Raw genomic sequence first — 25704 nt, forward strand, 5'->3', positions numbered from 1 at the left:
TAGAAACATTGAGGAAAACGAGAAATTTTTTGAGGAACTTGGTTTAAAGCGGAGGACTAGGAATTCTGTCCAACTACTGAATGAAGACAAACCCAATAATGTGTTGAGTGATGAAGATGGAAGTGAATATATGTGCCGTGAAAATGACCAAGAGCAACAGAGTGATCATGAAGAGGATATAGTTGCGTCAAAGGTATATTTTTGTGATTTTTTCACAAAATTTGTTCTAGCATCTTTTAATTTCCAAAATTTACTATAAACATGTATATTTTGTTTAGGCAAAGAAAAAGGCCAAGAGAGTTGTGGTTCAAACTGATGGGCCCAGAACTCGTTCAAGAGCAACTAAAATGCCTAAGCCATGTGACAAGGAAGTGAAAAGAGTTGAGGTTCAGACTGATCATCAGGGTGCTACCTTTTATTCTTCAGTTGAATTTCTTTATCAATTTCACCTAAATTATAAATATATGATGAGTATATCTATTTTATATACTATCATTTTGTAGGGAAAGGATGAATCAAATAATGTTCCTACTGTGGAGAAGCTCAAGCTGCTAAAAAGTAGTGCTCCTGGTTAAATGGTGAAATATTTGGAGTTACGTGAGCAAGAAAAGCAGGCTGCGATCCTGCAGTCCCAATCCCAACCAGAAAATCAAGAGTCCCAACCAGAAAGTGGTAAAGCCAACTGAAATTATAGTTTAGTTGTGAATTCTAGTTGCTTAAATTATATTTTTACAGTGCTTTTATATGATGTATATCAGATGCACCAACTGAAGTAGAGAAGAGAAAGAGAGGAAAATCCAAACTAGGTCATGTCCATACGCGAGGTGAGAAGAAGGAGATCAAGCTGTCGGATCTAGGCCAACCTATATCAGATGATGACGATCATTTGCTATCTGAGTTCAGCAATTTCTTAGGAACAACGGTAAGGGAGTTTGTTTCTCTAACATGTCGTAGTTGGAGTGAAGTTCCTAAAAAAGACATCCTATGGCAGTATGTGAAGGTAACATAATATTTTTATTTTTTACCACTTTAATCTACATCTGCATTATGAAATATTTATCTTTTGACAAATAAAATTCCCCTACATTATTTTAGGATAAATACATCATTCTTGAGGAGGGTTATAAATGGGTAATGACAACGATGCGTGATCAGTATAGGGCATACAAGGCTCGCATCAAGAGGGAACATTATAGTAAGTATGGTACTGATGAGGAGAGGCTCGAGAACAGGCCGAGGGATGTCCCTTTGAAAGATTTTAAAATGCTTTTAATTTATTGGGCTGATGAAAAAATAAAGGTAAGAATTCTTCTTATTTGCCAATGCATCACTTATGTTAATTATGTGCTTTGATTTGTTCTTTTTTGCCCTCTGTAGGACAAGGTGATAAAAAATATAAGGGCTCGAAGCTTTGTAAGTGAAACACATACCGTCGGGCCTAGGAGTTTCGCCCAAGTCTGCCACAAAATGGTATGTCAGCAATTAGCCTCGCTTTGTAAGTTTTAGAAATTAATCTGTCTAAAAATGAAAGTTGGTATAATTTGGCAATTTATTGGTAAAATGTAAAATAAATAGTGATATAGATTTAGGTAATTTATTGGTAGCTAATATGACTAAGTTTTGTCGTGGGTGAGAAGTACCAGTTTTAAATACTCACTATGGTGTTGTAAGGTTATGTTTATGCCTTCTTTTTTTTTTACTGATTGTGGTATTGGTGTTTTATACGCAAGGCAATTGCTAGGGAACAGGCGGCTAAACCGGATGAACCAGCACCACCAATATCAGATGCTGACATTTATGTGAAAACACGCAAAAGAGACTCTGCACGAGAGTATAAGCTACCTACTGATGCGGTTGAAAAAAAGATTGTGAGTTTTGTATTAGTATATATATGTAAAATGTAACATGTGCCTATAGTTTCTATTTTTATATCCTGATGTACTTTAGTAAGATTGTGATATTGTTTAACATCCTTATTGTAGGAAGATGTTGAAAAACTTCTTAAAACGGGAACCGTTGAGGATGCTAACAAACTTGTATATGGTGACAAGAAACACAGCCGATCGTACCTACTAGGTAGACTTATTCAGAGAAGGGAAGCAAAGGGGAAATCTGTGACACACACTGAGGCTACTATCTCTGATCAGTTGTTGGCCAGTTTGACAGAAAAGATCCGAGAACAACTTTCTCAAGAGATGGAAGAAAAAATGGATCAGAAGGTTCGGGAGAATGTCAAGGCAATGGTGTCCAAGTTGGCAGAAAAGAATCCAGACCTCAAGATTGATATTCAAGACCTCAGTGTTGAGCCGACGTATGATGCCTCTGCAAGTGGAGCGAACACAGCCACCATGGAGACTACTTGACTTGATGTGTGATGCACTTAAATACTCTAATCATATTTTGCAAAGTTTAACTTGTAATGTAATGCATGATGACGTAGGAATTTTAAGACTTTGAACTGCTATTTTACCTGGATGGTTGAATTATGGTTGTTGCAAAATTTGGATGTTTGGTTTATGGTTGAATCTGAATTTGTGATTAGTTGGCTTGATTTGTTTTGGGATGTTATATTTTAGATAAGAACATGTCAAAATTTCTTCAATAAAGGTGTTGCCATATTTAATAAAAAATGTTACTAAAACCTGATCAGTGTTAGAAAATGGATGTTACCATAGAGTGAGTAAGATGTTGCTATTGAATTAATGGCAACATCAACCTTTTGTTGCTGAAAAATGAACTGTGTTGCCATAGATCTTATGGCAACACCCACTTTGGTGTTGCTATTATAAACAAAATGTAGCCATATGGACCTAACACTACATTTTTTGGGTGTTGCCGTAGCTTGTTAAAATATGTTGGCTTACGCTCTAAGGCTACCAGCCGATATCCAACACCCACTATTTTGACAAAAATGTTGCCTTAAACCTTATAGCAACATTTTAAAGCATTTTTAAAATTTTTTTTGGATGTTGCCGTAGACCATATATGGCGTAGTGATTTTATATAATTATATCAATATTTATCTTGATTGTTGATGGTCTATTTGTTCTATTTGTCTAAACTACACATGAAATTATATCAAAAGGTTTCCACTGAGCAAGAGGCAAGGGCTTCTAAATTGATTCAAATGAAATGATATAATTAATTGGGCTCAAGGATATAAAGTATCATAAGATGACATAAATAAATATGTTATCGTTAACTTTTACACATTTTGGGCTGCACATGTATGGGCCCAAATTTAGTATACTTATGTAAACCCTAAATTGTTATCCTTGCCCCCAAATACAACTTATATACTGCCCCACATTACATCTTCTATTTCACTCAATCACTTCCTCTCTCCTCTAATCAGTGTGATAGAAATCACCTAATTGCAGAATCCGTCGTTCTTCACCGTGAAAGACGAATCTTTTGTTGGGAGATCTGGATAACAAAACTGAGTTTAGTCTGGCGTTCCATGTTTACATGGCTAGACATCTTCTCTTTGGCACTCTCTAGAACAGGTTCAGTATCTTCTTGGCTATTCTACTATGTTGATGATTTTTCCTTCCTTTTTAATTAATTGAAAACGTATAATATAATTTCAGGAAATAATGAAGAAAATGCTCCAAATACATCGACAAACAACACATGTTATGAGTTAATATTATTTTATTAAAGTTTTATGTAGTATCTTCATATGACTAATTGATCACAAGGTTACCAAGTTATTTTCATATTTAGATAATTTCATTTTGTGTCATTTAAATGTTTATTATGTATGAAATAGATCATCAATTGGTGGTTTAGTATTGTTTATGGTATATAATGAAGTCTAAGGTTCTTGTTGTTGTTAATTAAGGATCAAGATTTTAGATCCAATTTTTATTTTTATTTTTTTTTGTTTTATATAAAGGCTCATGCACAGTCATCAAACTTTGTTGGAAGCTGCTGACAAAGCAACTGCAAAGTGTGATGCTGCAGCGCAGGTGCTACAAGCTTCATTACCTGTGACAGTCAATGCAAAAAGTCTTGTTGAACCCATAGATAAGGCTCGTGAAAAACGTCCGATGACTGACTTCGAGAGCGGAGGCGCTTCATCATCATATGGAGGTGCTTCATCATCATATTGACGGCATGGAGTTTGCAAAGCATCTGCTTTTGTTCTCATTATCATAAGCGTGCCTGTGGCTGTGCCATGTTCTTAAGATATTTGAATCAGTGGCCAATGTTGTTCCTTCGATTCTAGTGCCCACAGATGACCAGTCACCTCCAAAAAATACATTCCATGTCGAAGCTAAAGACCTCCAATAATAAGAAAAACAGGGGTCAACGAAGGCTGACAGTTGGAATTGTAGGTTCTATAATATGCCCCTGTACATTTTTTTGGATTGGCTGGATGCATATGTTTTGTACCCGGTCTCTCAAGTCTCAACTTCTAACAATATTGTTACTTGTTTATAATGCTAAAGAATAATACAAATTGTGTTTTAACCTGTTGTAATCTGTTTAAAGTCTCGTCAGTGTGCATGCATGATGTAATGTATGAGATGCTTATATATGTATACCAGTTTATATATATCTATGACGAGTATATAGTATGCTCCTTTAGAGCAAATGATGTAACCAACTGAAACTACATGGTACTACTTTATATAAACACTAGGACCTATACCTGCTAATTTAATTAAACTAAACATAATTTAAATTTTTACCTATCTTTGTTTATTTTTTTCTTAACTACTTTTGCTCAAAAACAGATTCAATTCAACTATTATGGCAGCTTTATGAATTTAAAGAAAGAGATTTATTATTATAAGAGAATAAGTGTGATATAGTTATCACTACGCCATAGATGGCTTTTCCCAACGTTTTAGCATGCTGTTGCCGTTGCTAATTGTTGTCGTAGGTATATATGTTCTTCTCTATCACAACAATATTCTAAAATGTTGCCATAGATATGAAGAAATGTTGCCAAAAATAATATTTATTATTTTATTTATAAGGTGTCACTTGAGGCCACTCTAATTGGCATTTTATTTAGTGTCAATTTCATGATCAAATCATTGCCTATTTATTTCCCGTTAATAGAATAGTAGCCCGAAAGGTGAAATAATTTTATAAAAAAAATATTAAAACTTTATTTGTGAAAATAAAAAACTAATTTAAAAATATTATTTTTACAAATAAAATTGTTTGACTACAAATAAAATTGTTTAAATTTTAATAAAAACAATACATATATTCTTCTTACAAAAAAGTAAATAAAAAACTTGTAAATTGGTTATATTTTTATCAAAACTATTAATCAATTTGAAATAGGAGTGAAAGATGATATACATATATATATATATATACATATATATTATGTATTTAATCATTTATAATATAATTTTAAAATAATTAAATATATTTTTTAGAAAATTATATAATTGATGAAAAACTCAAAATATGAGTTTTAAAAAAAACAACTAGACACCAGATACATACATAAACAGGTTAAAAAGATTTGGTCCACACAAGGGCGGTATTATTGCCGCCTTATCCAATTTTTGGTGAAAACAATTCGTCCAGATCAAAACATTGTTGAACAAAAGCATTTTCTTGAATAACATTTTGGGCTCAATCAGTCCAGACAACCGCTGCTGAAAGCTCAAGAAAAGGGCTTCGATTAGGGCTGGAGAATAAGGGGCTTGAAGGGGTTCAAGTAAGTTTAGGAAATCAAGATTAGGGGCTTTGATTTAAGGCTAAAGCTTCAACAGCGATTCAATTAGGGTTCTGATTCAAGGTTGAAGCTTCAGATTGGGTTTAATTAGGTCTACAATTTAAGACGGAGGTACTTTTCTCACTCACTTGTAGTCGATTTTGTGTTTTACATGTGTATATGTATACAGATATGTATGTAACTAAGTTATTCTTTTGTTAATTTTGTACTGTGTGGATATGAATGTATATCCATCTCACTGTATGGTTTGTTGATCTCCAGGTGGTATGAAGTTAAAAGTTAGTATATTCATTTACGTTTTGATATCTAACATGATTGGAAAACAGGGTACTATGATTAAGTTGATTTCCGTAATATTGTGATAAAGTTGATTAAGGAGGTATAAGCTACTTTATACTTCTTCTTCTACCTTTCTCAAAATCCCCTGAAATAGTTTCAAATCTGTGTTTAGTTTTTGCCCTTCTTAATCTTCTAATTAGAGTTATTTGCCTGTTAGTATAGTAATCTGAATTTGGTTTGTTTTGAATAAGCCAGCTGGCTATCCGTAGTTTCAGCTAGGATTAGTCTTAGTAGTAGTTTCAGTTATTTCTGATAAGTATGCGTAGTGTAGTATTGTAACCAGGAAACTAGTTGCTGGTTTTTAGGAGTGAACAATTATCAGGTAAGCTTATATATTATGCATGTAATTTCATTTCAGTTGAGAGGAAATAAGAACAACTTCAGTTTTCCCATATTACGTTTTCATTTATTGCTTTCTGAGTGAGTTATATATCAGCTCAAATCCTTCATTTGGTATCAGAGCAGGTATACAGAATAGCCACGATATGGACGCGGGAAAGAGTAAAGGAGGTTCTTTTGGGCTAACCTATCCACTGTTGACCCGGGGAAATTATACGGCATGGGCATTGAAAATGAAGGTTTTCATGCAGGCCCAGGGAGTGTGGACTGCAGTAGAACCAGTTGATGCTACGGCTGTGATCGATGAGAAAACAGACAAGATTGCTTTGGCAATGATTTACCAAGGCATACCGGAGGATATGTTACTGTCAATTGCTGTGAAACAAACAGCAAAGGATGGCTGGGAAGCCATTAAAGTCATGTGCCAAGGGGATGATCGTGTAAAGAAGGCTAAGATCCAGACGTTGAAAGCAGAATTCGAGGCTCTGCGAATGGATGATAACGAAGCACTGGATGTTTTTTCCATGAAATTGAATGGCCTGGTGTCTACTATACGGGCTTTGGGTGAAGAAATGAAAGAATCCTATGTTGTCAAGAAGCTACTACGGGCTGTTCCGTCGAGATTTCTCCAAATCACTTCCACGATAGAACAGTTTGGGAATTTAGAAAAAATGTCAGTTGAAGAGGCTGTGGGCTCCTTACAAGTTCATGAGGAGAGGATCAAGGGTCAAAAGGAGACAGTTGGGAGCAAGTTGCTGTTGACTGCGGAGGAATGGTCCAGGCGAGAGAAGAGTGAGGAGAACAAACTGCTACTCACTCAAGAAGAATGGCTGAAACGAACTAACAAGGAGGTTACTGATGGACAGACAAGTTCCAAGGGACGGGGTGGTCGTAGTTTTCAGGGCAGGTTTGAGGACAACACACGTTCTCAAGGGGCTGGTCGTGATAGGAGTACCGTAAGATGTTTCAACTGTAATGTGTTGGGACATTATGCTGCTGAATGCAAGAGACCACGACGAGAAAGAAACCAAAAACAGGAGGCAAATCTGGTACAAATAAATGACAACGAACCTGCACTGCTGTTGTCTGAGTTAAATGAAAACGAAAGTAAGATGGTGCTGTTGAATGAACAAAATGTGATCCCGAAGTTAGAGGTAACCGGAGATAAAAAGAAATTTTCTCAGTTATGGTATTTGGATAATGGAGCCAGTAATCATATGACTGGGGACAAAACGAAATTCTCACAATTAGATGAAGGCCTGACAGGTGAGGTGAAATTTGGTGATGGGTCGACAGTATGTATTAAAGGGAAGGGATCAGTCTCGTTCATGTGTAAAACTGGAGAAGAAAAAGTGTTCAGTGATGTGTTTTATATCCCAACGCTCTGCAATAACATCATTAGTCTCGGACAAATGTCAGAAGAGGGTAACAAGGTAGTATTGGATGGAGAATTCTTATGGGTATATGGTAATGATGGAAGATTGTTAATGAAAGTTAAGAGATCAGCAAATCGATTGTATAAAATTATGTTGGAAGAATCCCACAAACGATGTTTGCTTACCAAGTCAGAAGAAAATTCTCAATTGTGGCACGCCCGTTTGGGACATGTGAACTGGAATGCAATGAACTTTATGAAGAAAAACGAGATGGTTGTAGGTCTTCCAAGTTTGGTACAACCTAAAGAAGCATGTACAGGGTGTCTTATGGCCAAGCAAACAAGGACAGCTTTTCCCTCTCAGTCAAATTACGTGTCCAAGAAAGCGTTGGAGTTAGTACATGGTGACATATGTGGACCAATCTCACCGCCAACACCATCTGGAAAGAGGTATTTTCTACTTTTGGTTGATGATTTTAGTCGTGTGATGTGGGTATATTTTTTATCAACTAAAGATGAAGCATTTGAAGCGTTTAAAAAATTTAAAGCACTTGTAGAAAATGGGTCTGAGAAAAAAATTAAGGCTTTACGTACAGACAGAGGTGGTGAATTTTGTTCTTCTCAATTTACAAGTTTTTGTGAGGATGCTGGTATTCTTAGACATTACACCGCTCCTTATTCCCCACAACAAAATGGTGTGGTGGAAAGGAGGAACAGGACAGTTGTAGAAATGGCACGTAGCTTTCTAAAAGAAAAACAAGTTCCTACAGAATTTTGGGGTGAGGCAGTAAATCACTCGGTGTATGTGCTTAATAGATTACCCACACGAACACTGTCTAGCTGCACCCCATATGAAATTTGGTCCGGGTTAAAACCTGATATTAGTCACCTAAGGGTGTTTGGGTGTTGTGCTTATATGAAGGTTCCATCTGTATATACTAAGAAGCTGGATGATCGCAGTAAGTACGTGGTATATTTTGGAAGAGAGCCCGGTACAAAAGCTCATCGTGTGTTTGATCCAGTTGAGAGAAGGGTGCATGTTAGCAGAGACGTAGTATTTGTGGAGTCTAAGTCATGGGCCTGGAATGACACAAGTGGATATGATGATAGCGGTGTTGAGAAAGCACAGGCAGAGTTTATGGTCGAGGAGGCCCATGATCAGCTAACAAATGAAGCTGATACAGGGGAGACTAATGAAGCTTATACGGGGGAGACTGATGTACCTATTCAATCTCCAGATTCTCCACAGACGAGGGAATACAACTCAAAAGCATCAGATGAACGCAGCACACCAAGAAGGCTCAGATTGATAAGTGATATTTATGAGAACACAGAAGAAACTGAATTAGAAGAAGAATTGTTGCTCCTGGGTATTGAGGAACCAGTCACATATCAACAGGCTGTTAAAGAACATTCTTGGAGAGCTGCCATGAAGACTGAACTAGAGGCCATTGAGAAAAATAACACTTGGAAACTTGTGGAGTTGCCATCAGGTCACAAGCCGATCGGTTTAAAATGGGTTTATAAATTAAAGAAGAACACTGAGGGTGATATTGTCAAGTACAAGGCTCGATTAGTTGCGAAGGGATATGTACAAAAACAAGGGGTGGACTTTGAAGAAGTATTTGCACCAGTCACACGATTGGAGACTGTAAGATTGTTATTGGCTTTAGCAGCGAAAAATGATTGGGAAGTGCACCACCTGGATGTTAAATCGGCGTTTTTAAATGGTGACTTGCAAGAGGATGTATATGTAATGCAGCCAGAAGGTTTTCTGACGCCGGGAAAGGAGCATTTGGTGTACAAGTTGGTAAAGGCTTTGTATGGGTTACGCCAAGCCCCACGGGCCTGGTATGCTAAATTAAATCAGTGTTTGGAGAAATTGGGTTTTACTAAATGCCCATATGAGCATGCAGTATATACAAAGCGTGAGAAAACTGAGGTACTAATAGTTGGTGTATATGTGGATGACTTGTTAGTTACAGGGACAAATATATCACTCATAAAAAGATTCAAGGCGGAAATGAGTAAGGTTTTTGATATGAGTGATCTGGGGAAATTGTCCCATTATCTTGGGATAGAGGTGAACCAGACAGGTGATTTCATTGAGCTAAAGCAGGCGTCTTATGCAAAGAAAGTATTGGAGAGAAGTGGTATGGCTGAGTGCAAGCCTACAAAATATCCTATGGAGCCAACTCTACAACTTCATAAAGATGATAATGGAACACCGGTAAATCCAACTCAGTACAAGAGTGTTGTGGGAGGTTTAAGATATCTGGTACATACACGACCAGATATAGCATATGCTGTCGGGCTTGTGAGTCGTTATATGGAGCGACCCACTGTTATGCATTGGAATGCTGTGAAACGTATCCTCCGATATCTGAAGGGAACTCTAGATTATGGTTTGGTGTACTCGAAAGGTGGCAGTAATAATATGCTATCTGGATATTCTGATAGTGACTTAGGTGGACAAGTTGATGACAGGAAGAGTACAGGGGGGATGGCGTTTTATCTTAACGAGAGTCTGATTACTTGGGTGTCACAAAAACAGCGTTGCGTAGCTTTGTCATCTTGTGAAGCTGAGTTTATGGCAGCCACAGCAGCTGCTTGTCAGGCGATTTGGCTGCGTAATTTACTGGGGAAGCTCACTGGTGGAGATATAGGACCGGTGATTCTGTATATAGATAATAAATCAGCTATAGACTTAGCTAAGAATCCGGTGTTTCATGGGCGTAGTAAACACATCGACATTCGATATCATTTTATCAGGGAGTGTGTGGAACGTGGTGAAATTGTGGTTAAGCACATTGGAACAGGTGATCAGCGAGCAGACGTACTAACAAAAGCTATGGCTACTGTGAAGTTTGAAAGACTACGCGCGTTGCTGGGAATTAAGAATCTGCAGAAACCAAATTTAAATTAAGGGGGTGTATGTTAGTATAGTAATCTGAATTTGGTTTGTTTTGAATAAGCCAGCTGGCTATCCGTAGTTTCAGCTAGGATTAGTCTTAGTAGTAGTTTCAGTTATTTCTGATAAGTATGCGTAGTGTAGTATTGTAACCAGGAAACTAGTTGCTGGTTTTTAGGAGTGAACAATTATCAGGTAAGCTTATATATTATGCATGTAATTTCATTTCAGTTGAGAGGAAATAAGAACAACTTCAGTTTTCCCATATTACGTTTTCATTTATTGCTTTCTGAGTGAGTTATATATCAGCTCAAATCCTTCATTGCCTACTCTAATTTGATCATTTTATTTGGTTGCAGATTATTTTTTAAGGAGAGCTCTATGTTCAAAATAATATGGTAAGAAATAGCTGTCTAATTTCTGGTACTACTGTGGAATGTTGTCCCATATTTATTTTAGTATTTGTCATTTGCTTGCTGACCAACTATCATTTTGTATGAATTTAGATGGCTACCATTGGTATAATTATCTTTGTTTTAGGTTCTGTCCTTAAATAAGTGAACCTCTATACAAACAGAAAAGTATATGGGGATTGATATAAATTATAATCTTTAATTTTAATAAAAGACTATTAGTAGAGTAGTTAATTAGGAATTGGCGGGAGAAATCTAGCCCGAAAATAAACTGTTATTGGTCTTGAAAAGTGGTGTAAGCGGCAAATGTGAAAACAAGGTGGTTAGGGGTGGTAGTAGACTCCAGTAAGCAGAGCAAGACAGAACAGAATTCAAATGCTTAAGGTGACTTGAGCAAGCTTCGTATAGTGTATTTGTTAAATGCGAAGTTCAAGCACTTAGTACTGCAAGACACCAAAAAATAAAAATCGGGGATTATAGTTTATATGGAACGTCGTCGTCCTTTATGAATACACTGCATGTTTAATACTGTATGCAACTCATTCGCAATCAGGATCTGGCTTAAGGAAATTTGTGTGCTCTTAAACCCGAAAGAAGATTTTCATCTTTGATATTTTAGAACTCGGGACTGCATATTAACCATAAAGAAATACAAATACAATTAATCAAGTCCATCCCCGATTCTCATTCCCAAACTTGTATGTTTCAAAAAGAGTTCTGCTATTGAGCATATATTGATTCTTCTGATCTATAATAATCTCCAACAAGCTTACTTGACTGGTTTTCCCATCTGATCTCAAATGGTAGTGCGACAGGAATTGAAGACTCGTTTAGGCTGAAGTACAAGGATGGGAATCTTTATGTACCAAATCAACTGGTAAGCATTTTTCTTTACAGTATTAATTCTTACTGCATCTGTTCTTAATACAACAAAATCAATTGCAGTAAGTTACGGGAAGAGATTGCATAATACAAAAACTGAATACTGATTAGAAAAAATTAATATTACTAACTTAGATACCTTTAGATTATAACTCTTATGTTTTTGTAAAAGTAAAAGAATTTGTATAATGCAAGTTGAATACTGATAATTTTAATGCTAAAACAATTAAGGCAAATAAGAACTGAACAAATGGTACTACTCCAAAATAAAATACTATACAGTGTAATTATTTCTCTCTATCAGTTGTTAAGCCACTACAATTGAGCAATATACGAATAGCATCTAATCTGAATTTTGTCATCTAATCAGTTGTACTTGCTATTGTTGCTGAGGTTGTTCTTCTTGGTGGCGCAGAGTACTACAGGATTACCAATTGCTTACACTTCTCAAGGTAAAGGAGGTCAAGAAGACTTGCAATGTTTGTGATGATCGGATTCTTTATGCTTGGTTAAGTGTTGGCATTAAGTAGTAGTAGGGATGTATATTGTGGATGTTGATTTTGGAATGTAAGAAAATTTTTGTATTCAAACAGGTGCTTTTAATTTGATAATTTAAAAACTATTGCAGTGTGCTTTATACTTATTGTTATATGTTAGAAATTGTTGCAATTGTGCTGGACCCCACGGTACAGTAGTGGGACCCACCAAACAGTGGATCTAATATATGGACCCACTGCTTGGTGGGTCCCACTTTTTTTTTCAAAATTGTGCCTTTTTGGCAACGGATTTTCCGATGTTGCCTTTTCATATAAACTGTTGGCTTTGAAGGCTACGGCAACGCCGAAAATACTAACAGCCCAAAACCGTTGCCATTGCAAATTTTCAGCCTGCTGCAACAATTTATGGGCATCTGGCAACGTATTTGTAATGTTGCTGAAAGCCATTTATGGCGTAGTGTATAAGCAAAATTAAATTTATTGAGACAGAAATATAAAATTTCATTTAAATAAATTATAATTTCTTTTAGTATCAAAATATTTAGTATATAAATTTTAAGTCATGACTTTAATATTTAATCGCAATGTGGAATAGCAATTACTAAAACTTGATAATAGTAGCAATAAAATGATAAAAACTACCAAAATTACAATGAAAGGCAACATAAATTAGAAACATTTAAATTTATATTTCAAACCAAACTAAACAACATATGTGTTGAACTAGACAGGCCTGTATAATAACATGATTAATTCATATTTATAGTACTAATTTTTTTAAACTTATTTGTTATAAAACCTACCGAACGCTAAAAAATAATCGGTTAAAAATACCCGGTTTTTCGTGTAGTGAGTTGCGGACCCGAAACTTGGGTTGTCGATAAAAACACTGTATCACAAACTTCATCCATACCATATTTTCAAGCTTAACGCAAATTCAAATATTGATGTCGAGTCCGTTAATGTAGTAGAGTCTGTTATATAATGTAGAAGTCTCTATGGTTAAGTTAGTAAAGCATGTGGAAAGCAGGGGGCTCGACAAAACACTTATGCTTACAGGTAACAAGTGTATGACAAGTCAAGTGTGCTACTCCAAAACTCAAGATATCAACAAGTTAAATGCACTACCGATTGTGGGACAAGGCAAATTGATTGGAAAAATTTTTATGGTTCATGTTGCAATTTCCTAATAAATCAACAAACAAACCGATTGTGCATTCCCTAATTAGTTTGTTCAGAAAATATTATTACGAGTGCATGTGCTAGTCTATATAGCCATCACTTTCATTCTATAACTTTTAAAGCATTTGCTAAAGACTTTATCTCTGTAAGTTTCATGAAAAGGGAGTTGGGTTTGTCATCAAAGAAAAGCTAGATTTTACTAATATTCTAAGTAAATAAAATTTTGTTTGATTTTATATGTTGTGCATTATCATATATTAATATTTTTGCATGTATATTAATAGCTATCTTCTGGGAGTCTTCATAGTTGATAGTTCTTGTTTTATATTCGTGTTTGATGTGCTTAAGATCATCAAGAAATTCTAAAAAGAACTCAAACACACACAATCACCCTCCTTGTGACCTCAACTGATTTCCAATAAATGGTATCAAAGTAGAGGCTTACAATCAAAGATCCTAAAGAATGAGTTCACAGAAAAGCATGGAACATTAAAATCCCACCACTTGACAGAGCAACTTAACTCTATGAAAAATAAAGATGATGTTTTTGTAAACATGGCAAACCATATTTATCTTGAAATCTTGAAGAATGGACCATTTACTCCCATGACCCTCGTTCCTACAAACAACTAAAGGTAATAAGGTTATTCATGTACACTATGTGCCCAAAGAACTTTCGAAGTTTACATATTCCAAAAAGGAGAATAGGTCTATGGATATGGTTTGCAGATCAAATTGATTGAGTCTCGTGATAATGTAATATACAATAACATTATCAACTACAAAGTAGATAATCGAGAAAATAGAAGTTCTATGTGGACCGACTTATAAAGTGAGGGCCAAAGCACAGGTAAATCCTTGTTAAACAATATGAAGGGTTCATGGAAAAATTAAGGTGCAATATTACAGGTGTAAAAGAATTTTTCAGTGGAATGAATCACACAATTTGATGGACACAAAATAACTTAGTTCTGCTCATAGAGTTGTTTTTTCTTCCAAAGAGGAGCCATTCTGGCGAGAAAGTATGTTATAACGGAGGGAGAGAGCGATTAAGTTTCTAGACTTTCGAGTGAAAGGAGATGGCCTAAATCATGGAAATAAGGCAGAGATCTTCCCAAGGCTCTACTGTCTGCAAGGAAAAATAATACTTATAAGAAATAGGTTAGCGGCTAGACGAAGTTGGTCAAATTCAAGGACAAAGGAAAGACTGAAGATAAGATAGGACGTTCTCACCTATAGAAGATTTGAAGTTTTGAAATTGGTGGTCAAAAATTAAATTAGCCAATAATATCGGTACTGTCTCTTAATCCAAGTGCCGATCAAGCCCTTTTCTTTAAAAAAATAAATGCCACATAATAAAGGGTATTTATCAAATATACTAGTTTTTATAAAAAAAATTACAATTTATTATCTTATGAAAATAATTGCGAATATACTATTCAACTAAATGCAACCAAATACAACTTTAATATTTTTGTAAAAATATATTATCTTAATATTAAGATTGGGGGTTTGTTTAGAGACGCGGAATCTTATTAGAGAGCAGTAGAGCAATTGTCCAATCTCATCGTGCGGGTAAATGTTGGGCAGACTACACATGTGACTCAGAGTACATGGTAGTGTGGAGTAAGTTCATGACCTCAGGCAATGCATTCAAAGCGTGTTTTATTGATGGTCATTCGACAATAGTAAACATTGAAGGTTTTGGTGAGATTGATGTTGGTCATATGAGTGATTATCCGAGTGTTAGAGACGAAGCCAACTGCTTACTGGAACATCATTCTGAAAAGGATGGTCGACTCTTTTGCTCTTCAATTGCTTCTGGCTTTAACGAAGTTGGTTAACCAGGGCATGGAAGAAGAGATTGTGAAGGAGGTTTTGGCTCAAAGTGGTGGCATTGAGATTTGAGCCTTTGCTGGATTAAGTGCCTTGGCTTACTATAGAGGGCAAGACTGAATCAAAGCCTTATAGTTAAGGAATCAATTAAGAGATGTGTTGGCCAAAATTAATGACAGAGTTGCTATAGCATGATGAATAGAATCTGCTCATAGGTAATCCTTGTGGCTAGTTTAGTTGTTTTGTGATTGCTGTGAATTTGCTTCAAAATTCTTTTTGTCTTGTAGAACTATAACATTCTGTTATTTGTATGCAAAAATCTACATTCCTGGTATACTGGATATTGAACATAGAAGCAAATATTGTTGGTTGCTTTTAATTAATCTTGTGGTTGCTTTTAGTTAATTTTCTTATTGTTTTTCTCATATTAGTATTGGCGTGCTTATTGGCGGGTGCTTAGTTTTTCACCTTTGCAACCCTGCACTTACAACTCATTATGCAATTAAATATAATTTTCAACATTATATTTCATTATGCCATTAAATGTAATTTTCAACATTATATTTATGGTTGCATATGGGGTTGCTATGATCAGTATTTTTACAAAAAAAGTTTAAAAAAATTGGTAATTTTGTAAATTTTATGTGAAAGATTATAATTTTACAATTTTCTTAAAAAAATTACATATTCTTGTAAAAAACTTTTTAGATTTGGGTATTTGTGGAAAAACCCTATAATAAATTATAATTTGTTTATTTTTTCATAAGAAAAATACAAGAAACTGGTAGTTAGAGTATATATCAGCTGTCAGATTAGTTTGATTTCCTAGAACATATATAAGCGCCCTAATTTGATTGAAAAATTTAAGAACCAATACTTTTACATTATGCCTTAAGTTATTTTAAACCATCTTATCCACCGTGTTTATGCAGTTACAATAAAAAAGCTATAAAGCAAAAAATGAGGAGAAATAGAAACTGTTTGTGAGTACAAGTTTCAGCTGAAATGAACAATTTTACAAAATCTGAATTCTAGATAAATTTAAGACTTTATTGGACGAAGAAAAAAAACCCACCAAGTATGCAATCAGGTGCAGTACCCTTCCCGAGTTGCTAGATTATGGAATACTTATTTTTTTTTATTTGACGAGCGAATGAAAGTTGCAATAAAAAGAATTCACAAAGTTCTAAGCATTGACATCAAGGGGGAAGGAGAGACCACAGTCCAGTAAGGAACCGATATGCTGATAGCTGAAAGCAGACAGCAGCATATATGACATCCTTCAGCAGTCATCCAAATGCTCACATTGAGAACTCCACCTCTTCTTTTTCTTTGTGCTTACCAGTGAAGGCATATCTGGGTAATGAAGGGTATATTTATCAAATATACTAGGTTTTATAATATTTTTTTTACAATTTATTATTTTCTGAAAATAATTGATATCTAATTTTGTTAATTTATATTTTTCCTTTTTTGACTTTAATATTAGAGTTTAATGTATGTTCCTTGGAACTCAATTTAGTTAATACTTTTCCTTCGGGGTTTGAATATTAGGCCTCATGTACAATCATTCAAGGCCTTTATTTTGTTAAAATTATGGAAGAAACGGTTATATATGAGGTCTAAATGTATTATGGAGGTCATTTCATTCATGATGATGTCTTATGTTACACCAGTAACACAGGACAGTCTATACTAATGTCGACTTGGTGTCTAAGAATTGAAGGTATGTACTTCTGACATGTTAGGAGAATTTTTTTCATCATAATACAAGAGTCTGTTTAGTATCTAATTATTGACTAATACCACTAATGTCAGGTAATTGCAAAATCCGCCGTTCTACGGAGTGAAAGACGAATCTTTTGTTGGGAGATCTGGATCACAAAACCGAGTTTGGTCTGGCTTTCCATGTTTAGATGGCTAGACATCTTCTCTTTGGCACTCTGTGGAACAGGTATAATATCTTGTGGCCTATTCTACTATTTTGATGACTTTTACATCCTTTTTAATTGAAAATGCATTTATATATAATACAATTTCAGCAAATAATCAAGAAAATGCTTTAAAAACATGGACAAACAACACATGTTACGAGGTAATATTTTTTATTAAAGTTTATTTTTGTAGTATATTCTTAGGACCTACTAATCACAAGGTTACCAAGATATTTTTCATATTTAGATAATTGCCCTTGTCTGTCATTCAAACGATTATTATGTATGAAATATAACATCAATTAGTTGTTAAGTATTCTTTATGGGAAGAAGGTTATATGGAGTTCCATTATTTTTTTTTTGGAATTCCCGGAGTCCCATCACCGACTCTCCATTTTACTCTCATCAAAGGGTTATAGTTTAATTAAAATTTTATAATATTTAAATCGGTAACGGCACTATCTTCCCAAATTGAGCGCGTCTCCTTTTATGTTTTGACCCAGTTTGCTCATCTCTACGAAGATTGTAGCAACAATTTTTTTTGCTGAGTTTGTGGGAGAGAGATTATCTTGCCATTTGTTCTGCAAAATTTTCGTGAGTTATTTCTTTTTGTGTAGGTTTCTACAATGGCATACTTTTTAGAAAACGACAACATGTCTAACAATGAAGAAATGGCAGGTATGTTAATTAATCTCTTATGGATTGTAAATTATCATACTTTCATCGGATGTGTGTCTCATGAAAATCAATTAATTAATCTAAATTTTCAAAACATTTTGTTTCACAATGTTCCACCAGTATTGACTTTATGCTATGTGTCAAAATGCTGCGCAATAATGAAATTGTTATTCTGCATTGTGTCTTCATGTATTGTCTTTTAATTTTATTCCATTCATGTCTTAAACGTTTATAGGTTTGATGCCACATATAGAAAGCCCAGACTCAGAACATTCATACATTGATCGTTCTTGATAGCTTTGCTGGGGTTTTCTCTGAGGATTCGTCTGAAAGTTCTGTATCTAATGATAGTATCTCTATTGGAAGCCAAGATGATGTAGAATTTAACCTTCCAAATGTAGAAGAGCCAACTATTTTTGTATGTCCAATTGGTGTTGTTTACTCCTAATTGTGACAAAATTCTCACAACTTCTCCTTCTTTTCCAAACCCGAGCCAATCCATAAAAAATTCTCTCTCACACAAGAGCGATCCGTATATTAGAACATAATTTGGTGGAAGGTTACACTTCATTTCCTGCTCACCATCCAAATTTGACATGCAATCATTCGAGTGGCAGTTGAGGTACTCGATAATATGTACAAGACAAATGGACCGGGAGCTGCTAAGTTAAATGTCAATTATTTATATTCTTTTACTTTGAATTCACAAATAAAGAGTGGCTAGTTATTTTATGTAGTCATTCTTTTTCAGTGTTCACTAATTGTTACTACTAATAACACGTACGGTTTTAGAAATCCTCCAAGTAGAAGACAGTCCAGCACTTAATTAGGTGCTCTGTGAAACTCTTTATTTGTATAATATGCATGTTACACAAGTTTAATTGGAGCAACATACTATTAAAGATGTTCCACAAAATATAAGTCAAATGGTTATTAGTTAGATGTAAAGTGTAACCATGTCTAAATAAAATATATCCAAAATTTCGGATTTCGGATGGGATATCCGTCGGATCGGGTCTTTTTGCCATCCCTATATATTATATTATTCAGCAAGATTGGATTTTATCTAAATTTTTTCGAAATGCCGACTACCTTTTACTACACATGGAGAAGCAATGAATAAAAGAGAAATTTAAGAGAATGGAGAAAGAAAGGGGCCGAGAATGTACGTATGAGAGAATGGAAATTTATAGATGGAGAATTGGAGGTTGGAAAATATATAAAGTAATTTATGGGGTAGGATATTAAGAGATATTATGAAATTTCAGAGTTTTAGATATTTTAGAATATATACAAAATCTATTGGCATTAAATTATAAAATCTCTTAAATCTTTACATCATTAATAATTTGGAAAATTCTTTACATGTGAAATTAATTATACATGTTTGATTTCATGGTTTATATTTTAGAAACTGAAGAATATAAGAACTCTTAAATCTTTAGATTAATAATAATTTGAAAATATAAATTCAAATATAAACGTAACTACTAGTATAATTAACTATTACTATTTCTTGGCCAATCTCTTAGTTTTTTGCTCTCAACTTTTTTCCTCTTTAAATATCTATTTCGTGACCATTGTTTATATAATAGAGATGAGTGAGAGTGGTAGATTATTTTTGGGTGGATGATATTCCGATGGTGAACTGGAGTCATCCAGTCTACTTATCTACTTAGAGTTAAGAATGAAAAAATTAATTGTGTCTAATTAAAGTGATCTAAATTGATTCAAATGAAATGATATAACTAATTGGGCTCAAGGATATAAACTATCATAAGATGACATAAATAAATATGTTATCCTTAACTTTTACACATTTTGGGCTTCACATGTATGGCCCAAATTTAGTATACTTATGTAAACCCTAAATTGTTATCCTTGCCCCCAAATACAATTTATATACCGCCCCACATTACATCTGAACAGATACATAGCATTGGTTTTTCTCTTCTATTTCACTCAATCACAGCCTGCTTCCTCTCTCCTCTAATCAGTGTGATAGAAATCACGTAATTGTAGAATCTGCTGTTCTTCACCGTGAAAGACGAATCTTTTGTTGGGAGATCTGGATAACAAAACTGAGTTTAGTCTGGCGTTCCATGTTTACATGGCTAGACATCTTCTCTTTGGCACTCTTTAGAACAGGTTGAGTTTCTTCTTGGCTATTCTACTATGTTGATGTTTTTTGCTTCCTTTTTAATTAATTGAAAACGTATAATACAATTTCAGGAAATAATGAAGAAAATGCTCCAAATACATCGACAAACAACACATGTAATGAGGTAACATTCTTCTAGAGAAGACAGATTGTTCTGCATCCTTTTCTTGTCTGAGGCTCAGCAACCCCTTAATATCTGACATCTCTATAATAGGTAGCAGTAACGGTCTTGTGTGCGCTAAACTTGAGAGCCTCGGGGATCAAAGATATGTTGATCTGGAACCCTGTTACCAGAGAAAACCGATTTGTTGCTGAACCAAAGAGGCATTCCCGGCCTACCAAGCGAAACCGGTGGTTTCTTAGACACGGCCAGCTAAAGCTAAAGAATGATGGTTCACACTTTAAAAATGTTCTTGCTCATGTATTTGGTTTCACACCCGGAACCAATGATTACAAAGTGGTAAGAATCACTTCTTATAAGGAGCCTGGTGAGGCTATAGACATTAAACTGGAGATTTTTAACATGAGTACTGACAAGTGGAGAACGTACCCCCGCAGGTGGATCCCTCTATGCTCTTAAAAATGATTCGGTCCCACAATACCCGGTGTTTAAAAGGGGCATTTCATTGGCTTTGTGATGCCTCACTAGGTGCAAGTGGGAATGATACAGCAATCTTGTCATTTGGCCTTGAAGAAGAGCAATTGAGATTGTTCACAGTGTTGGATTCTAATAAAATTCACAGTGTTGGATTCTAATAAAATTCCTCGTCTAAAGTCTGAGAAGCTAGATTGTATGAATGACTCGCTATCATTGATTGTTCCTTATTATTAAAGCCCTTTCACAATCATTGATATATGGGTGATGAATGAATATGGGGATCGGAACTCTTGGGTTAAGAAGTACTCTATCGATCAGTTTCAAGGACGTGGAATGGACTTAATGGGATACTCATACAAGATGCTTTTACTTTTTAGCGGGAATATGGGAGGCAATGCGGCCTTTATGTACGTAAGCCTTCTAAAAAATCCAATCGAAGGAGTAAACTGGTGTCAAAGGTACTTAAGTGTAGCTGCGGTGGATAACATTGTGAGACCTGAGATTCAGCCAACTGAGAAGCTTGAGCATCAAAGGAAGAGCATGCCAACGTTGTTCCTTCGATTCCAGTGACCACAGATGACCAGTCTACTCCAAAAACATTCCAAGTTGAAGCTAAAGACCTCAAATAAGAGAAAGAGGTGTCGGCGAAGGTTGATAGTTGGAATTGTAGATTCTAGCCCGTGTACATTTTCGGGATTGTCTGGATGCATATGTTTTGTACCCGGTGTCTCTCAAGTCTCAACTTCCAACAATATTGTTAATTGTTTATAATGCTAAAGAATAATACAATTGTGTTTTGATCTGTTGTACTCTGTTTATGAAGTCTCCTCAGTCTGCATTATGTAATGTATGAGGTGCTTATATATGTGTGTCAATCTATATATATTTATTATATAGTATACTCTTTAGAGCAAATGATGTCCATCTATATATGAACACATGGAAGCTCTGCTCAAAAAATAAATTTTGCTTATTTAATCAAATTAAACATAATTTAAATTTTTATATGTATCTTTGGTTATTTTTTGCATAACTATTTTTTCTCAAAAATAGATTCAATACAACTACTAAGACAGTCTTGGGTGTAACTTAAAGAAAGATATTTGTTACTTTAAGAGATTAAGTGTATTATAGTCATAAGCAAATATTTACATAAACTTTATTGAGTATTTCATAAATATAAATTTTTCATTTAAATAAATTATAATTTCTTTTAGTATCAAATTATATAATACATAAAATTTTCGTCATGACTTTAATATTTAATTGCAGTATGGAACACAAATTACTAAAACGTGATAATAGTAGCAATAAAATCATTAAAACTACAAAAATTACAACGAAACAAAACTTAAATTAAAAACATTTGAATTTATAATTAAAACCAGACTAAACAACATAGATGTTGAACAAGAAGGCCTGTATAATAACAGGATTAAGTCATATTGACAGTTCTAACATTTTTTAGTTTATTTGTTATAAAGCCTACAGATCGCTCAACGTGAGAACCCAAAACTTGAGTTGTCTATAAAAGGAAACTTCGTTCACACCAAATTCTCAAGCACATGGCATGGTCCAATACTGATGTCGAGTTCTTTTACGTATACTGTAATTATGTTATAAGTAAAGCTTGTAGGAAAGTGTGGGGCTCCATCAATATATTACTTATGCTTGCAGGAAAGAGAAGTGTATTACAAGTCAAGTGTCCTACTCCAAACTCTAGATATTGCCACAAGTCAAATGCGCACTACAAGAAAATCATATTCACACAACAGTTATTAGACAACTGTCAAAAACTATTCCGTTGTCCCAAATTAACAAGCAACTGGGACTTTGTTGTGCTTACAAAACTGTTGTTTAGATGTTCATATGACAATGGTTATAGGTCATTTTTAATCGTGTTGTGTAAGGGACGTCCTCTGATCAGAATAGACAACAGGTCTTTCATATGCTATTGTTAAAAATCTTTTAAGACAAGCTTGTAAAACAATTGTATGTGAACAAATTAATTTCATTATAAGACTACACTTTTAGCCATTTGTGTTGTGTAAGTTAGACAAGTGTATACTGGCAGCGTTATTTGATTAATTATCAAACTATGGTTTCTAAATATTACATCCCAACACAAACTAAACCAACAAATTTGCAAAACCAGAATCCAGCAAGCAACAACATATCAAACCAAAAATCGGCAATGAAATTTGGCAAACCAAATACTTTTATAAATTGACAAGTTAGTCCAATCGGAGTAACTACACAAATTTGATCACTTTTCATGATACAATCAAGACGTACTAGTTTGTAATTAAGTGGCCAAAATCAACATTACAATGGAAAAGGGCATTTCAATTCCCGGTTATTAATTCCAAGTAAAATCCTTCTGCTTAGCCATTCTTCCAAGGCCTTTCTTTTGACTTTTGACACTGATCATCAAATCTGCAAAAAGAAAAAAAATAAGACATTAACCTTAATTAAGAGAAATCTGATTTAGCCAAGATTTGAAAGGCCTACTATCAGCAGTTGGAAAACACCATCCAGAGTCCTTTAATTTTCTGCAGCCAACGCAAGCCATTTGTATGTCCTCCGCAAGATTGTTTTTGCAATGGTAAACCCATCATCTATTCTAAGAAGAGACATCAAGTCGCAACATCAAAGTTCTTGAGAACTCAAAGTCAAATAGATGATGATTTTACCACGGTAAAAGCATTCTCATCAATCGGTCGAGTAGAAGCACCAAACCAACAGAATATCAAACCAACAATCCACAATGAAAATTGGCAAACCAAATAATTTCATAAATTGACAAGTTAGACAATCAGACTAACTACACAAATGTGATCTGTTTTCATGATACAATAAAGGCCTACTAGTTTGTACCTAATTAAGTGGTCATAATCATTACATAACAATCGAAAGGGCCTTACAATTGTGAGTTATTACCTTTGGTAAAATCCTTCTGTGTAGCCATTCTTTTAAGAACTTGTTCTGACTTTTGACAGTCATCATAAAATCTGCAGAAACAAAAAAAAACATTAACCTTAATTTTGATAAGGTTGACATAGCCAAGACAGTTCTGTGTACCTAGTTCTTTTTTTGTTGCTAAGAAAGTTATTAGGGATTTAGGTCTAGACTACGAGAAAATACATGCATGTCCAAATGACTGCATGATTTACTGGGGTAAAAATAAGGATTTAGTTTCTTGTACAAGCTGTGGTGTCTCAAGGTGGAGTGATAAGCAAGAAGAAAATAAAAAGAACAAAATTCCACCAAAAGTTATGAGATATTTTCCTTTAAAACCAAGGCTGCAGCGACTGTACATGTGCGAAGAAATCTCAAAGCTAATGTTGTGGCATGCAGTAGATCGAAAGAAAGACGGAAAATTGCGGCATCCGGCAGATGGTGTATCTTGGAAGACGATGGATGCTAAATATCCAATGTTTTCATCCGAAAATCGTAATGTCAGATTAGATTTAGCTTCCGACGGGTTCAATCCCTTTCGTACAATGAGCCTTAGTCATAGCACGTGGCCAATTATCCTAGTCAACTATAACCTGCCTCCATGGCTCAACATGAAACGTGAAAATCTAATTTTGTCCACAATTATACCAGGTCCCAATGATCCCAGAAATAATATTGATGTTTATATGCAACCTTTGATTGAGGAGTTGAAAGAGTTATGGGATGTAGGTGTAGAAACTTACGACGCTTCGAGGAATCAGAATTTTATGCTAAGGGCATCAGTTTTGTGGACGATCAGCGATTTTCCCGGTTATGGCATGTTGTCACGTTGGAGTACTAAGGTGTACATGGTATGTTGCTGACAAGGATTCCTTAGGGTTCACTCGAGTCAACTTTAACAAGATTTGTCATAAAAATGACCCCTTTTGTTATGTCAACACAAGCCCATCAATTGTTTTACATTCAAGATCCTGTTGAAAAACAATTTTACTATCCTGTCAAGAGGCTGTCAGCAGAGTTTTATGACCCATACGATGATAAACACCATATAAATGCAAGTGATGATGACATTAATGGGCAGTTTACACATGAGACTTCAGGTTATCATTCATTAATAGAAAATGAAGATGGTGAAGGTGAAGGTAGCTGGTCTAGAGCAGATGTCGCAACAAGAGAATTTGTAGCTGAAGAAACAACATTAATAGTGAGTAATTATCTAATATAATCTTATATTAAAAGGATTAATATTAAAATATACTGAAAATATAGTAGATAGCTAGCTTATAAACATGTCCTTGTTCTTTTATTTTTAGTTATATGCTTCATTATTTTTTTTGATAAACTGCCTCATTGTTTTAGTTATATGTCCTTGTTTTTTTAGTTATATGCTTCATTGAAATATGTCCTTGTTTTTTTAATCATCTGCATCAATTTTTTTGTTCTATTTGTGCTGACTGTTTGATTAACTACAGGATGGCATGTAATGGTATGAGTTTCCGGCTGCATCACAAGGGGTATTTCACCAAAGACAAGTATGTTGGAGGGGAGGAAGTAATTTACGATGTCCATGATCTTGATTTGTTTTCATATTCTGTACTGATGGAGTGGGTGCTAGAGATAGGCTATAAAGAGATTAGTGGGGTTTATATGAGAGCAGAGGAAAAAAATAAGTGGGCATTATTGTGTAATGATGCGGATATAAATGAGGTTATTCTCACGACTGATTCTTCTTCTTTGGACTTGTATATTGACTGTGATGTTGATAGCAGTGTCAAGCCGGTGAAGCAAATGCAACCTCATGTTATTGTAAGGCCAAAAACATGCCCTGTTAAGGCTATGCAGAGGATTCCTAAAAAGCGTCAATTTGTGACTATAAAGGAAATCAATCAGGAGA

At 34.8% G+C, this 25704-nt stretch overlaps 1 protein-coding gene and 1 long non-coding RNA gene across 2 annotated transcripts; both read left to right on the plus strand.

The window, feature by feature from the left end:
* Positions 1–1101: 1101 nt before the first annotated feature.
* LOC135152012 (uncharacterized) lies at positions 1102–2421 on the plus strand. Its single transcript, XM_064091337.1, has 4 exons — positions 1102–1299; positions 1378–1470; positions 1731–1868; positions 1983–2421. Exons 1-4 carry the CDS (start codon positions 1135–1137, stop codon positions 2361–2363), a joined length of 777 nt encoding a protein of 258 aa, XP_063947407.1. The 5' UTR covers positions 1102–1134; the 3' UTR covers positions 2364–2421.
* Positions 2422–20018: 17597 nt separating this feature from the next.
* On the plus strand, positions 20019–21648 carry LOC108218343 (uncharacterized). The gene is made up of 3 exons (XR_001806366.2): positions 20019–20241; positions 20326–20378; positions 20469–21648. It is a non-coding gene; the product is annotated as an uncharacterized LOC108218343 (long non-coding RNA).
* Positions 21649–25704: the final 4056 nt, after the last annotated feature.

Source organism: Daucus carota, chromosome 4 (genome assembly GCF_001625215.2).
Source record: "Daucus carota subsp. sativus chromosome 4, DH1 v3.0, whole genome shotgun sequence".
Classification (NCBI taxonomy): Eukaryota; Viridiplantae; Streptophyta; class Magnoliopsida; order Apiales; family Apiaceae; genus Daucus; species Daucus carota.

What these genes read in the sequence shown, in the direction of transcription:
- LOC135152012 (XM_064091337.1), top strand. Translation starts at nt 1,135, where the DNA reads ATGACAACGATGCGTGATCAGTATAGGGCATACAAGGCTCGCATCAAG. An exon ending in GGGCTGATGAAAAAATAAAG is followed by an intron (nt 1,300 to 1,377) that starts GTAAGAATTCTT and finishes TGCCCTCTGTAG; the next exon opens with GACAAGGTGATAAAAAATAT. An exon ending in ATGCGGTTGAAAAAAAGATT is followed by an intron (nt 1,869 to 1,982) that starts GTGAGTTTTGTA and finishes TCCTTATTGTAG; the next exon opens with GAAGATGTTGAAAAACTTCT.